The sequence below is a fragment of the Sphaeramia orbicularis genome, chromosome 4, assembly GCF_902148855.1.
Source record: "Sphaeramia orbicularis chromosome 4, fSphaOr1.1, whole genome shotgun sequence".
In the NCBI taxonomy this organism is placed as follows: domain Eukaryota; kingdom Metazoa; phylum Chordata; class Actinopteri; order Kurtiformes; family Apogonidae; genus Sphaeramia; species Sphaeramia orbicularis.
Window position 1 is genome coordinate 47,916,992 of NC_043960.1, and position 16,927 is coordinate 47,933,918.

Below are 16,927 nucleotides of genomic sequence, written 5' to 3' on the forward strand. Positions count from 1 at the left end.
TAACATGAGTTTCAACACATGTTGGTTCACTGGAATGACCAACGGGTTCAACTCCATGGAACTGAGCCATCTTTAGCCATGTTATCAGTAACACTTGTTTTTGGCTACCTTTACAAGCCAAAACGGCTTGAGCCCTAAACTGAGGTTAAGGTTGCATGAAAAGAGGCTGTTGAAAGATTAAAACATAGACAGAGACAAACAGCACACAAACATGCCCTCACAAAAAGCTTAACAGATGTTAAACAAATGCTTTTGACTAAGTTGATTTCACTAAAAATGATGTGATCATATAGTTTTCCTTTCAATTTGAAAACTAAGCAGGAAAATCACCTAAAAGTACACATACTGAAAACAGGCATACTTGGATGCATATGCTTTTATGTGTGTGTGTGCTTTTCTTGTATGTCAAGTGTTTTCCCAGTTTTCCTTACAATCAGGTACTTGCGTAGTGAGGTCCATAAATAACATGGTGGTGAAACATACAATCACTGCTCATTTTAAAGTCAGTGCAAAATAATAAATAGCTGTCACAGTTGCTGTACATTTAAGGCCGACTCACTTGCTTTTACACCATCCATTATATTAATGTGGTGAATATGTGTGTGAGTGACTGAAATACAAAATCAGACAGTACAAAAAACTTGTTTTTGGTTTGCACCAGTATTTCTAACACTCTCCTGTTTTCCTCCTTGGGTCCACCAGGGGCCTGTTTCACAAAACTAGGATAAGGGATTAAGCCGGGATATGATGGCTATCCTGGCTCAACTTATCCATGATCTGGTTTCACAAAAGCAGGATAGGGGAAAGCAGGATATGTTTTGATATAAGTTACCATGGAGATTTAGTCTGTGGAGCTAGCCTGGTCCAGACCAGGCTAAGTTCCAGGATTTATTTTATCTCATCCCTCATTTCAGTCAACAGTCACCACAAATGGAAACCAATAGTTATTCCACTGCCCATTAAACAATGGAATCACAGTAACTAGACCCACTGTCAGTATATAAACATTTGTGATTATTAATTTCAATAATTTTACATAAATGATGATTTTAAATGATTTTGCAATCATTAGATCAGTTCAGTTCAATTGTGTTTATTCAGACATTTCAAACATTAAACATTTATGCAGATACAATTTTTTAAAAACTAAAGAGTCTGTAAAGGAATAGGTTGAAGCCTAAGATCATTCTGCTGACCCCCCCATTCATATCACCAAACAAAATGAAATAAAATAGATACCAATGCCTTTAGCTTAGTAACAATAGAAACAACAAAAAACTAAACAATTCAATAGTTTGAGTGGAAAAATGAACATTCACATTATTCATTTATTTTCATGACATTTAAACCTAGTTTTAAACATAAATAGTGTTGTACAGTCTTTGAACTCAGGATTGAACTTGTTCCAAACATTTCCTCCAACACACAGACTAAATGTCTTCCTATTTGTTCTAACAGAAGGTTTATTGAACACATGACTTCCTCTGAAATTAGAAATAATTTCCCATATTTTAATCAAGCTCTGAATATGAACAGACAACCGATTTTTTAAATTTTCAACATGAATTGTTTTGTTTTAAAGTAGACTAAGTTACCGAACTTTAAAACTTTTAGTTTGATCATAAACTGATGTGTGTGTTCCCTATAGGACACTTTATTGATCAGTGGTATTGGCCTTTTCTGAATAATGTTGATTGGATTTGTATTAGTTCTGTCAGTATTCCCCCACACCTCCATTAACTACAATATACAACAACTTCACTTCTTTTGTATAGTTATTCCAAGGAATTTGATTACTTTGACCCTTTCAGTCTTTGTATTATTTATACTTGGATAACTGACAGTTTCCCATGGACTATGTATGTCATATAAATATAAATACACAAAGAGTAACATGATGTTCCTTTACTGAATAAGGATCAATCAAAGCAAGTAAAACCATCAGCTCCTTTAAAACTGAAGTCACACAGAGACTGTACAAGATAGAAAGAACAGAACCAAAGCATATGATAGAACAGAAGAATAAATGCACATTTAAAGGTAGAATACAGCCCACATGTCTGCACACTGACAGAAATACACATGTCTGTACACTGAAAGAAATGCAAGACAAATCCATACGTAACAAATGAACAGACAAATGAATGGATGCAGTAGCCTCCCTGCAACACAGTACACACAGTAAACACACAGTATATACACAGTATACATACAGTATACATACAGTATATACACAGTATGTAACACAAACATCAAAACAGGCCAAATCAATTTAAATTGAATAACAAAAAACAAACAAACAAACAAACAAAAAAAAACCCCACAAATTCCTCTGCCCCTGCAGGACATATTTACCTTAAATCGTGCACCTGAACTAAAATAATTGAACACATATTGGTCCCTGGCCAGCTGATCACTGCGGTCATCAGGGAAGATGGCAGGATTGTCCCAGTCTATGTGTGATGCACTTTTGTGGGTGGGGGGGCTCCCTCCCTCCCTCTTCTTCCTCAGGCCACATTGTGGAGGACAGTACAGGCCACAGTGATGTCACATGACCTCAAAGGGCTGACCCTTAAGTGGTGAAGACAGTGAAAGCATTCCTTCAGGAGGTCAAAGGTCATTTGGATCCTGGTCCTTGTCCTGGCATGGGCATGACTGTAGGCCTGCTGTGGTTCCTGGGGGTCTGTGTATGGTGTCAGGAGAAAAGGCTGGTAGGTAGACCCCCTGCCCCCCAGGTAGACCCCCTGTCCCCCAGAAACACACCAGACAATTCACCTGTCAACACAAAAGCTCAGCATCACAACCTCAGAAATACAGTGACATTCTGGACACAGATCTGATGTAAAAGTGGTTGTTAACAGAGGTTGTGTGGCTCACCTTGTGATAGGCGCTGACAGATTCCAGAGGTCCGATAGACTCAGGGGTCATGGGCCGAACCAGAACCAGACCACTGAGACACAACACTGATGAGACAGTCAGCATGGACCATCTGAAATGATAAGATGAAGAATATGAAACCAAACAACGAACATCACAAACAATGAACAGTGTTCATGAACCCATAAAGGCCCAGCACTACTTTAATGTCAGTTCACAAATAAATTTTCTCTATAGCTAACCTTTCTTAAGTGATTTATCTCCATTTGTTAGAATATTATCTTTTGTAGTTTGTATTTTATCAGTATAAATCAGATATTTTCCTATATTTAATTCACTGATCATGTAGATGTTCATTAAAGCTCAGATTAAAGTTGATGGTTATTATATCAGAAACAGATCAAACTGAATAAACAGTGTCTTTTTCAGTCCAATCTGTCATTAACTGAACATAAACCCAGTGTGTCCATCCACTGTCATTGATCCAACTCCATGGGTTTTACTGGTGAATCAATGTTGTAGAAGATGACAGTGTTTCCACGTTCACTATGGAGCCTCTGAATGTCCAAATGGGTCATATCTGATGACCATGAGAAGATGAAGAACTGTATTTTACACTAATTATTGACATGGATTAATAGGATTAGTGGATCAACAGGGATTAAACAGTTTAGATCAGTAGTGATTGATGTTTGGGTCTTTATGGGTTAATTAACAATGTCAAAGTCATGAATCATGATAAGATAAAACAAGATAAGATAAGATAAAACAAGATAAGATAAGATAAGATAAGTTTATTTATCCCAAAGGTAAATTCACTGAAGTCAGTGAGTTCATCTATTTATCAGAGTTCTTCAGTCTGATGAAGTTACATTTACACCATTTCACTCACATCTACAGTTAGTTTAACTTACAATTTCACAACTCCGTTTTCACAGATGTTCATTAACTCTTTGGGTTGTAATTGTGACGGTTTCAGCCGAGTGGTCAGTGTGTGTTTGTGCACTACTTAACTCATTCAGTGGTCTGCAGTCCTTTACCGCTGTCTCTGGTTGTTTTTGTAACTGTTGTGGTGTTGTCTTTCTTTTTGATTCGGTCCTTTACTTCCTCGTTTGCCAAAATGAGGAGTTTTGCGTCCGATGGGGTAAAGTCCGGTGCTCTAGTTACCATGGTGAACAGTGACGTGCAGTGGGGTTCATGGCTGGGGGGGCACTGACTCTTTCAGAGACAGATCTACAAATATATGGTGGCCTGAGAAACTGGAATAGAGAGAGTGAGCAAAAGGAATGGCCTGGGTATATGGGCTCTGCATCAAGTCAGCATAGGTAGACTGGCAGGAACTCAACAGGAAACCTTCAAAAAGAGCCATTTCAAACTAAAAATAAAAAAAGTTTATGGTCTTACCTTTATTTGTACATGAAATCCATGCGCCGATCATGGTGAATTAAAGTGTATAAAAAAGAACGAAGAAGATTATAAGCGCATGAATCTGTGGACTCACAGGCGCCATCTCTCATTAGGCAGGGGTACTGTTTGCCTCCCCTAGGGACTTTTTCACTGCGGTTTTATGATTAATCTGCGAGCCTAAACACATTACAGAAATACATTCCATACGTTATGCAGATTATGGAAGGATATAATCAGAGTGTTTGAAAGCATTTTAACTGCGATATACAGAGGGACAGCGACACAATATTTTCATCGGGTACCAGCAGAGTTCATGAGGGGAGTAGACAGTTCTCCTGGAGGCACAGCACATTGCTGCCTCACAACGCATCTCCTCCCTGTATTTGAACGGAGCATGCGGAAATTCTGCTGTTCTAATTGGCAAAAAGTAATAATAATAATAACAATATTGGATTCGAACGGAAAATGAGTTTATAGGACATACCAGCTGACAACTATCAACATTTATTATATTTTATAGTCAAGTTTTTTTTCTTTTCAAGATTGACAAGGGAGGCTCTGCCTCCCCTGCCTCCTCTGACTGCACGTCACTGATGGTGAATCGGTGAATCTGTGATCGATGTCGAGGTCTATTGAGGAAGCCGAGTGCACACACTTATCCAGGATGAGTTACACCTGGCTTGATGAATCCGTGTCCGTTCATACTGGCTTGGTCTTTGTGAAACCGATGAAGCCTGGACTCCCATGTTTTGGATTCGTTGAGCGTGGCTTAGTCAGTCATCCTGGATGACGGAATCCTAGTTTCATGAAACAGGCCCCAGATCTTCACACCTTCTTGTCACCATTGTGTAGTTTTTAATATGAACGACAGCCAGGAGGAGGACAAAGGAAGAAAGTGAGAGCATATGGCCTCCTTGTAATCTTGTCCAGTATCTCCTGTAATGTCCTGTATCTGACTGGCTGTCTATCGAGAAGCAGCATAGTGTGTGTGCACAGTGACACTAAATGCATGTGTGTTTGCTGAACTTTACCACCTCTGCAGATACAGTTTGCTGGTTGAATTTCTTTGGGCAGACAGAAACACAGAGAGCGAGAGCGAGAGCGAGAGCGAGAGCGAGAGAGAGAGAGAGAGAGAGAGAGAGAGAGAGAGAGAGAGCAACCAGAGAGCTCACCACTGAATACCTTACATAACTTGGTGGAAAAGATAGATGTAAAAGCAGTGCTTTGAAAGGCGAGGGCCCGTGTCTGTCAAAATTTCCTGTGCAAAATGACTTTTAGTCACAGTGTGAACAGTGTGAATGCCTTTGGGCGTTTGGAGAACTTTCTATAGCCACCTGGATGGCAGAAAAATGTAGAGTGGAAGGGATACAATTTGTATGCGCTGCTGTATTTTGCCAGTGCGTTTACACTAAGTGAAAATGAGAAGTTTTCTGAGAACACAATGTTCTTTTTGTGGCATTAAATATGGAAGTGAGCAGATGCTGTCTTCCCTGAAGTGTCCAGTGTTGCACTGATGATAATCCTCAGGGTTTTGGCATTCAGTGTTGTGTATGCATGTGTGTACAGCAGTGTCTTTTCATCTTCTCATGTATATTTTTGTGTTGTTTGCTTTTGGATTCCCCTCCGCCATGCTTTTCATCCTTGAACAACACATCAGTCAGGTGCTCTCTTAGGACTAGAGTAAGTGAGGAGGAAAGAAAGACAGGGGGAAGGGAAAAACAGAGATGTTGGGACACCAAAAATGAGTAATAGAGAGACAGAGAAAGGGGAGGAAGACTGAGGAAAAAAAAAGTTTTGAAAGACTTGGAACTTCTAAGCTGACTGTCATAGCTGTGCTTGCCAGAGGGGAGAGCACCTTTAAGCATACTGGATGAGTAATGATGTGGAAGGACTACAAAAGCAAAGTAATACATAATAAGCAGCACTCAGCTCTGCTCAGGCTGTTAACCTACATGAGATTGGTGTTAAAGAAAATTTGGGAATGCTAGAAAGGTCAGCAAAGGCCTTCGGTAAAAGGGGATTTCTCCTTTTCATTCGACACTGTAATAAGATTTAGAAAGTACAGATCTAACTGTTAGATTGAGATGTTGGCCTCAACTCATAGATTTCCACATTAATGAAGAACAAAAACATGAATCTGTGGTAAATAAATCAAAAGGTGACAAAGTGCTTTGCATATGTCAGCTGAGTTACGTCCACACAATAATTGTGAAGGTATCCACCGCTGAGGAAACAAAGCTGTTTCCATTTCATGCTGTAACATGAATCAACAAATAATACATTTCTCCACTGAGTTTGTTAGTGCAACAGAAATAAATCATAATGTACCTGCTATGCACAAGCAGACACATTAGTATTTGGTGTCATTTTTATTCTTCTGCACAAATTTGAGCATGTTACTGTGCCCCACAGCTTTGAGAAAACACTAGCAAAATACTATATCAAAACGTGAGAAATTCAAGAAAAATGTATAGTCCTTTTTTCTCAGTGATTTGAGTGACTGTGATATTGAAATTAAAAAAAAAAAAATAAATAAAAAAAATAATTCCCATTTATTTTCAGTGGGAAGAAAATGGTCAAAATCACATCAGCCACCACACCATATTGTGCTTTAAGATAGAGACATGGTTGAAACTTTGAACAGGTCACAAGACCTCAGACTTTATTGGGCACAATCAGCAGACTAATATCTACAATGGCATTTAGAAAACTAGATTTTAGATTTAATGTTTTTTGTTCCTGCCTGCATGACTTATTCAATCAACCATAGAGTGGAAAGAGGCACTTGGAAATACTTGAACATTTTCTTTTAAAACTTCTGTAACTCTGAAGCCATTTACAACTGTTCACCATATTTATCACAAATAAAGCTACATTTATGCTCTCACAGAAAATGTAACTCCCAAAGCCCAGGGACTAAGAAAATGTGAATAATGAGCACCAAGGTTAAAGGAGTTCCATCCAACTGACCATTAAAGCAAAAATAAGTAAGACATTTCAGTTCAAATCCAGAAAAACTAATTTTTTCATATTAATATTTTTCCTACACAACATTTGTATTTCACATTCAGACTTGTCTCCTCTGTCTCATGGTGAAAAAACATTGGTGATGTTCTGTAACATCTGCAGGAGATAATGAATCTGTTGGCATGGATAACAAGAACTGTTTAGACAACTGTTAACCTTTGAAGACCCACAACTATTTTTGTCACATCTTCCAGATGATTTTCTTTGTCTTTCCTAAGGGATTTATTACCATTTATTATAATACCATTGTCTGCATTTTACATTTTTCAGTGTAAATGAGGTATTTTCCTATATTTCCTTCAGTTACCATGTAGAATGTTACACAAACTCAGACTAAATTCAAAGGTTATTAGATCAGATCAGAAAAAAATGTTTTCAACAAAATATTTCATTAACTGCACAGAAAACAAGTGTCTCCATCCACTGTCATTTGATAAACTTCATCCATGGGTTTTACTGGTAAATCAACGTTGTAAAGTGTTTCCACGTTCACTACAGAGCCTCTGAACGTCCAAATGGGTCATATCTGATGACCATGAAAAGATGACAAACTGCATTTCATAATAAATATTCACATGTATTGATAGGATTAGTGGATCAACAGTTATTCAGCATTTCAGATCAGTAGCCGGTTTTGGTCGATGGTATATGTTTGGGCGTTTATGGGTTGTGGTTTCAGTGTTACTGCAGGTCTTTTTTAATTTCCTTTTTCACTCACTTTTTGAAGCATTGATGATAAAAGAACATCTAGAACTCCAGCCTTGATGTGAACACAGAGCATCTGCCACTGTTTGAACACAAAACCCTGTGGTTTGTTTTGTTTCATCACCCGGAAGTCAAACATTGTATTTGTGCGTATGGGTGTCCAGTCAGACTGCAGTGTTACACCAAAAACAACTCCTTGCATCCTTGCAGGGATGAACCATGAAAATCCCATGTGGCACATCCTTTCCAACTGTACAGAACATAAACAGCCAAGTAAGGATTTTGTGGGCTATTTTTAATCAATCAGATAGATGTCATGCTACAAGTTGTCAGATGTAGTTCAGGTTAGGAGTCATCTCATCCACAAATAATGACTCTGTAACCTGTACAAGAACAATGGTGGAAAGAGGTGCTCTGCATACTTCATCTTTTCATTCCTCTCCTTAGGATGAAAGCCAGCTCTTTTGTAATCACTTCATCATGTAGAAATGATAATTATGCCCCAGTGGAAGTTAACTTCCCCAAAATGCATTAGAGCCTTCATTCGCATACACTGATAATCAAGTCGTGACTGTCATTTTCAAATTTTTATTTTACAAAAGGGTTTGGAAGTGTTTGGAAAAGAATTACAAGCAAACTGAAACTGACCTCAACTTGTATCCCAACTCAGATACTTCTTCAAAATAGGCTGTGAGCCAGGGGGGTCCCTCAGTACCATTCAAGATGGCCAAATACCAGTGGTACCAAATGAAAGCTTAGAATATCAGTAATTAATATTTCCATGATAGCAGTGAGTAGCTTTCTGTGTTTTACTCTGCTGAAACAGAGACAGGCCAGTTAATTCTGTTGTGATTTTTACACAATGGAATATAAGGGGTTTGATCATATTTTGCAGGATGAGGTTGCATAAAACAGTTCTTGTTCCTTTTTGTATAATTCTGAAATGTACATTATTTTTCAGTTTTGTTTAACCTTACCTTTTTTTTTTTTTTTTGCCTCTGGCAGTTCACCGCTTACCTTTGTACCATTTCAAGCTGTTCATTGGACTTGAACTGCTTGAATTTCAATACAAAACTGGAAAAATTGGGGTATTGTAAAACTTTTGACCGGTAGAGAGTGTGTGTGTGTGTGTGTGTATATCTATCTATCTATCTATCTATCTATCTATATATATATATATATATATATATATATATATATATATATATATATATATATATATACATATATACATATATACATATATACATACAGTACAGGCCAAAAGTTTGGACACACCTTCTCATTCTTCGCATTTTCTTTATTTTCATGACTATTTACATTGTAGATTCTCACTGAAGGCATCAAAACTATGAATGAACACGTGGAATTATGTACTTAACAAAAAAGTGTGAAATAACTGAAAACATCTCTTATATTCTAGTTTCTTCAAAGTAGCCACCCTTAGCTCTGATGACTGCCTTGCACACCCTTGGCATTCTCTTGATGAGCATCAAGAGGTAGTCACCTGAAATGGTTTTCACTTCATAGCTGTGCCTTGTCAGGGTTACTTAGTGGAATTTCTTGCCTTATTGATGGGGTTGGGACCATCAGTTGTGTTGTGCAGAAGTCAGGTTGATGCACAGCTGACAGCCCTATTGGACAACTGTTAGAATGCATATTATGGCGAGAACCAATCAGCTAAGTAAAGACAAACGAGTGGCCATCATTACTTTAAGAAATGAAGGTCAGTCAGTCTAGAAAATTTCAAAAACTTTGAATGTGTCCCCAAGTGCAGTTGCAAAAACCATCAAGCGCTACAACGAAACTGGCTCACATGAGGACCGCCCCAGGAAAGGAAGACCAAGAGTCACCTCTGATGCTGAAGACAAGTTCATCTGAGTCACCAGCCTCAGAAATCGCAAATTAACAGCAGCTCAGATTAGAGACCAGATGAATACCACACAGAGCTCTAGCAGCAGACACATCTCTACAACAACTGTTAAGAGGAGACTGCGTGAATCAGGCCTTCATGGTCAAATAGCTGCTAGGAAACCACTGCTCAGGAGAGGCAACAAACAGAAGAGATTTATTTGGGCCAAGAAACCCAAGGAATGGACATTAGACCAGTGGAAATCTGTGCTTTGGTCTGATGAGTCCAAATTTGAGATCGGAGACGGATGGATGCTACATGCCTGGTTCCCACCGTGAAGCATGGAGGGGGAGGTGTGATGGTGTGGGGGTGCTTTGCTGGTGACGCTGTTGGGGATTTATTCAAGACTGAAGGCAACCTGAATCAGCATGGCTACCACAGCATCCTGAAGTGACATGCCATTCCATCCGGTTTGCGTTTAGTTGGACCATCATTTATGTTTCAACAGGACAATGACCCCAAACACACCTCCAGGCTGTGTGAGGGATATTTGACCAAGAAGGAGAGTGATGGAGTGCTGCGCCAGATGACCTGGCCTCCACAGTCACCGGACCTGAACCCAATCGAGATGGTTTGGGGTGAGCTGGACCGCAGAGTGAAGGCAAAAGGGCCAACAAGTGCTAAGCATCTCTGGGAACTTCTTCAAGACTGTTAGGAAACCATTTCAGGTGACTACCTCTTGAAGCTCTTCAGCTCTTGAATAGTCATCAGAGCTAAGGGTGGCTACTTTGAAGAAACTAGAATATAAGAGATGTTTTCAGTTATTTCACACTTTTTTGTTAAGTACATAATTCCACATGTGTTCATTCATAGTTTTGATGCCTTCAGTGAGAATCTACAATGTAAATAGTCATGAAAATAAAGAAAATGCAAAGAATGAGAAGGTGTGTCCAAACTTTTGGCCTGTACTGTATGTATATATATATATATATATATATATATATATATATATATATATATATATATATATATATATATATATATATATATATATATATATATATATATATATATAAAATCAAGGTCAGTGTTATATATATAATGATATATAATATTTGCCTTATTTAGAACTTAAGTTATAAAGCAAAATATGATCAAATTTGATGCCAGACACAAATGTATCACTGGGGCTGAAGTCAGGTTGATATTTATTCTGATTTTTTTAAAAGTTTAAGTAAGAGGAAGTAGAGCCAGCAGAGCTGGAGGTAGCAGAGGTTAAGATGCTGAGGTTCCCTTTGGGAGTGACCAGGATGGATCAGATCAGGAATGAGTACATCAGAGGAACAGCACATTAGATGTTTTGGAGAAAAAGTCACAGAGAGACCAGACTGAGTTGGTTTGGACAAATACAGAGAAGGGATAGTGAACATATTGGTCGAAGGATGCTGCGGCTGGAACTGCCAGGCAGGAGGTCAAGAGAAAGACCCAAGACCAGATTCATGGATGTAGGGAAAGAGGACATGAAGGTAGTTGGTGTGAGAGAAGAGCATGCAAAGGATAGGGCTAAATGGAGGAAGATGATCCACTGTGACGAACCCTGAAGGGAAGAGCCCGAAGGAAAAGAAGAGGAAGTAGAGGAGGAAGTAAAAACAACAGGGGAAACAATAAGGTCTGACTCAAATGTCTCATCATGGTCCTCTCAGATAAAGGGTGCAGGGAAAAAATAGAAATGCACGTTGAGATAATGACAGTTAAAGCACAATTGGGCACTTGGTACTGCAGCAGCCTTTAAAGTGTGCTGCAGGGAGCACACTTAGCTTTCCCTCAAAAAAAAAAAAAAAAAAAAAAAAAAAAAATTCAGAACACTAACAAAGTCAATGACAGATTGAAGTCACAGTCCTGTTCATGCAACACTGGAATAACATTTTAAATGTTGGGTTTCTAAAAGCAGCAACTTGATTTCCTGTCCAACTCATTTCCTCCTCTACCTTTCACTATTCCAAATCACCCAAACTTGAATTGCTCATCAATAAGATGGTTTCTCTTTATTTCTGTGGCTTCCTAACAATGCTTGGGACCAGGAGGAAAAGGGATTTGGTCGATCAAATCCAGGTCAGACGGAGCCAGATTACCCCCTCTGATCTGACCTGGAAAATTCCAACAAGCAGTGGCACTAATGTGACGACACAGTGCACGATTAAAAGAAAAAAAAAAAGAAAGAAAGAACACAAGGAATTTATTGTTTTAAAAAAGTAAATTGTGTATTTGTAGATACAATACAGAGACAAAAACAGTCACATGTACATAAGTGAAAATAAAAACATTTCACAATTCACAAAAGTAAAAACACAGATGCTTCACTTGAGAGCTTTCGTTAAATAAGTGGGGCTGTTGCAGATGCTCCTAATCTTTCCACTATGGTGCTTTCTACTAAGTGTGTCATGAATTTTGAACTAACCCTGAGATGTGAAGGGACTGGAGGAAATAGCATCTAAAGACAATTAAAGTCAACTTTTTCTCAGGGATTTAGGAAGAGAGATTCACTTCAAAGCCTCCAAAATGATGCAGTCGGGATCAAATGGTTTTACAAAGTAGAATTGATAAGAGAAAAAGTCATCAAAGAATTAAAATAAAAAGGGGGTAAATGGGGGGGGGGTAGTAAAACTGCCACAGCTGCCATCTGCATCTTCATTACTTCCATAATGGGGATAGAATTTTTGAAGTGTGTGTTGTTTTTTGTAAACTGTTCCTCTGGCAAAATTCTGCATTTTGAGCAACATCCGTCTTTCTTGTCTTTGGCAGAGTGGGCTGTGGATGGAGTTAAAGTTTCAGCAATCCTATCTGGAAAAGCACAGCGCTTATTACACGGCTCAATTTCCAATTCTCTCACAGGTACATACACACAAACACACACTCAGCCACATACACAGAATACACAATGAAGCTGCAGCAGCAAAACAATCTCACAGACAAGCTCAGTGATACAAAAACAAGCAGACAACAAAAAAAGGGAAAGACAGCTATTATGTGAGGATGGAGAGACAGAGAGTAGTAACTATTCATATGCGCCTTCATAAGGAAGAAACAACATATTTTACTCCATTAAAGGACGTGCATCATGCAGAGATGTTATCACCGTGGCATCACCAGGCTGTGATGTGGTGAAATGAAGTGGATTCTAGACAGACGCAGGCTCCTTTCATCTGACTGCTCTTAGGGACTTTGTCCAGATCTGTCAGAATTCAGAGTTTTAGTGCATGTTGATGAACCTGAGGCAATATAAAGACGTGCCAAAACACGGCCGAAACACAGGAATAAGCGAGCATCTATTCTAACCGCCCAGTTTTTCTTGTGCTTTGATAAAATGCCAGAGAAACGTTTTGCAGCTGGTACCACATTGTGTCACTCTCCCTACTGCAATTATGACATTTAAACAGAGCTGACGTTTGTTTTATTTCTGTTTTCTAAAAAGCAGACTTTTGACAAATGCCAGTCAGCACAGAAACAATGGACAATAACGCAACACAACAACATAATCAAATTCCTTCATGTTTACCATCCTATTATGACCCAAATACTTCATCTTTGTTGTGGTTGCTATAAAACTGGAGTGCTCAAGGAAAAAAGTAGGTCTATAGGTGCCTTCTAAACAAAACGTCTGGCCTCTATAAAGTTCAGTGCACGCTGGTGAATTTGTGTAAAAGCAGACTAAGCAGGATTACTCGACTGCTGTGGTCACATGGTCTCACTATTGCAGGAAAAGTACAGTACAGCGCTTGTTCAGGACTGAGTGCAATACTTTCAGAACTTAACTTTCAGAAAAAAAAAGAAACAAAAATGACTTTAACTATTTGAAAAAGACAGAAATTCACTTTATTTCTTCTTTTGGTGCTTTCAGACTCATTCTTGTCCAGGCACTATGAAGGCCTGTGCCTAGGTTGATGTCTGATTAAGTAAGAGAGCAAAATTAACTGCCCTCGGAAAGAAGATAAAAATTAAGTTGTTTTATTCTTTCAAGGCACAGTTGTCAAGGCTCCTACCCTTGAATATACTGATAAGAGCATGAAGTTATACATTCATTTAAGATCATCTGCTGGGTTTAGTTTAGTGTGAAGACACAAACATCCTCACTGGAAAAGAGGATGAAATAGACTTTGGATTAACTAGCCAGCAGGCTACATCCACACTATTGTGCTTTCTGTATAAAAGTGGTGTTTTGCTACAAAAATGATTTCTGTCCACACATAAATAGTCCCTGTATGGTCCTGAAACATGTACGACATGACCACATGCTGGATGTGGAAATGGTCAGAAATTGCTTGAATAACAGCTTGCTTATGATGACTGTAGTCAGTAGTAACATAAGACTATAACTGCACACCTGCTACTCAAGCAGCACTGACAGAATGGCCTGGAAATCAGTTTCCATGTTGAATTAACAGCTGGTAAAGGTCATGTGACTGGCGGGAATAAATCAGGGATGGATATGAGGTGTCCAGAGTTTACAAAGTAAAATAGGGTTGCACAATGTTTTTGTAGTGGTGTGGAGACAAGAGTGAAAGTTACACCTTTAAACACATTAGTGTGGATGTAAGCCTCAGTGTTGTAGCATGATGTGTGAAAGGCACACACAAACACAAGCCAACAAATGGAAAAGTGTTCATCATTGTCACCTTACAACCAAAAAAAAGAATTTTGTAAGATGGTAATTAAAGGGTGAGCAGAGGTAAAGGAGCGGTGTAGGTCAAAGGTTGCCCTCATCAAGCATCTGGTTGACTCCGTTGCAGATCCTCTGCAGGTGGGCACGGTAAACCTCAGACGGCCCGTAGAGAGCCACCAGGAAGTCGCAATCAGCGAAATGATTGAAGACGTGGTTAACGCGCGAGTGGCTCTTGGCTGTCAGGTGACGCTTGATGGCCTGGTGCAGCAGGTCGCGGCACTCATTCAGAATGGCGCTCATGACGCGTCGGTCGAAAGTGAACTCAATCTGGTGGAAACTGACCGCTGTCATAGCCAGAGTGTGGACTTTCTTCCTGCAGCGGAGGAGGAGGAGGAGAAGCTGTCAGTGTCTAATTCTGACTGCAACAGCAGAAGTAAAGTCAAATCTGCTGGGTAAAAATAGAAAGTGCTGTCTTATGATTTTCTTTAGAAAAGTTTCACAACCCCTTTATATCTGTTACAGTATTGTCCTTCACAGCAATACATCTCCATGCTAATATAATCATCATTCTCCACACTGTGCACTTATGTCAGCTTTATATGCCTCCAGGCTGAGTTTTACTATTTTAGTGGAAAATATACAAACTGTAAAAGTCAATTTCCTTAATTTGCTTTCATCAGCACAAAATATCGTAGTTACACTAAACCTCCTATTAAAGCTCTCATGCATGGCCCTTACTGTTTGGTCAGTATTTGCCACTTTCTTACACAAATGACAGCATGTATTAATTATGTAAAGATGTGGCAGGATATGTACAACAGATAGCATAACAGAATATTTACTTCTTAACTTTGTAACCTCCAGACATCAGACATAAATGTCAGATTATGACTGATCATATGGGGTCAGAGACTTAATAAAAAGATATTTACCCCGGACATTTCTCATGGTCATTCTAATGAGCTAAAGTCTTTCATTTGAATTTTTCATCATTGACTTTGCAGAACAGGTTACTTTGTGATATTCGGGGAAAATGCTTCTTGTGTACAGAGAATATGGTCTCCTAAATTGAGTATAATATATGGCACAATAGATTGTATTGTCTTCTCCAAAATTCAGCCGCTCGAGTGCTGACGAAGACCAGAAGGCGGGCTCACATTACACCGGTTTTAAAATCACTGCATTGGCTCCCCGTGTGTTTCAGGATTGATTTTAAGGTCCTTTTAATAGTCTTTAAATGTCTTAATGGTCTTGCGCCTTCTTATCTTTTAGACTTGCTTTTACCCTATGAACCCTCGCGGACCCTGAGGTCCTCTGGCACTGGCCTTTTAACAGTTCCAAAAGCCAATACAAAAACCCATGGAGAGGCAGCTTTTCAGCATTATGCTCCTCGCCTCTGGAACAGCCTGCCAGGGAACCTCAGGGCCGCAGAGAATGTAGAAATTTTTAAAACAAGGCTCAAGACCCACCTTTTTAATTTGGCTTTTAACTGATGCTTCTGTTTTATCTACGCAAAGGTTTTATAGTTATATTTAATATATATATCTTAAGATTCTTTTAACCAGTGCTTCTGTTTTATCATTTTAATGTTTAATATTTTTATTATTTTCATATATGTCTTAAATTTAGCTTCTTTTAATCAGTTCTTTTATATCTTTTTAATGTTTCTTATTCTCCGGTGTTTCATCAGAGGGAGCCCTCCATGCCGGGGGGCGGCTGTGGACTCCGGGGGCTGTGGCGCCTTCTCTCACTGGGGTCCGCTCCTTTCTGGTGGGTGGGGGTCCCAGTTGGCCCTCTCCCGCTAGTTGGGATGCGGGGCTGTGTTGCTGGTGCCTGGTCGCCGGGGTCGGCGGCTGCCTCCTGGTGCGGATGGCTCCCTGAGACAGCGCCTCCTAAATTGATCTTTTACCTTTACTTGTACATTTTTGTTCTGGTCTACCCGTGCTCAGTCAGTCTTCTTAAGTATGTGTGAGCTTGTGGGTTTGCATGTATATGTGTGTGTGTGTGTGTGTGTGTGTGTGTGTGTGTGTGTGTGTGTGTGTGTGTGTGTGTGTGTGCGCGGGTGAGTGGGTGGGTGTGGGTGGGGGGCGGTACTGATTTTTAAACTGATATGTAAAGCACTTTGTGCTACAGTTTTTAATGTATGAAAAGTGCTATATAAATAAAGATTATTATTATTATTATTATTATTATAAAGAGTAACTACTGTGTAGAACGCTACGTGAAATATAATTTACATGAGACAAAGATCCCAATGTGCACAATTACAGAGAGAGAGATGGAACTGGAAACAAGCCTCTGTTTGTGTTTTATTGTCTTGTCTACGAGGATGTAAGGGATGTATTTTTTGGTAAAATGCCCTCGGTTTATGTCAGTTTCTTTTGGATGGATGATTGCAA

The 16,927-nt window shown here is 39.2% G+C and overlaps 1 protein-coding gene and 1 long non-coding RNA gene across 4 annotated transcripts in view; one reads left to right on the plus strand and one right to left on the minus strand.

The window, feature by feature from the left end:
• The first annotated feature begins 12,154 nt into the window (after positions 1–12,154).
• On the plus strand, positions 12,155–14,554 carry LOC115417920 (uncharacterized). The gene is made up of 2 exons (XR_003935220.1): positions 12,155–12,760; positions 12,977–14,554. It is a non-coding gene; the product is annotated as an uncharacterized LOC115417920 (long non-coding RNA).
• tnfaip8l1 (tumor necrosis factor, alpha-induced protein 8-like 1) overlaps positions 13,880–16,927 on the minus strand; it is a 75,452-nt gene continuing 72,404 nt past the window's right edge. For all 3 annotated transcript variants that reach the window (XM_030132131.1, XM_030132129.1, XM_030132130.1), the window contains one exon: positions 13,880–14,901. In XM_030132131.1, coding sequence (XP_029987991.1) covers positions 14,613–14,901 — 289 coding nt within the window. In that variant the 3' untranslated portion in view covers positions 13,880–14,612. The remainder of the gene's footprint in view (positions 14,902–16,927) is intronic.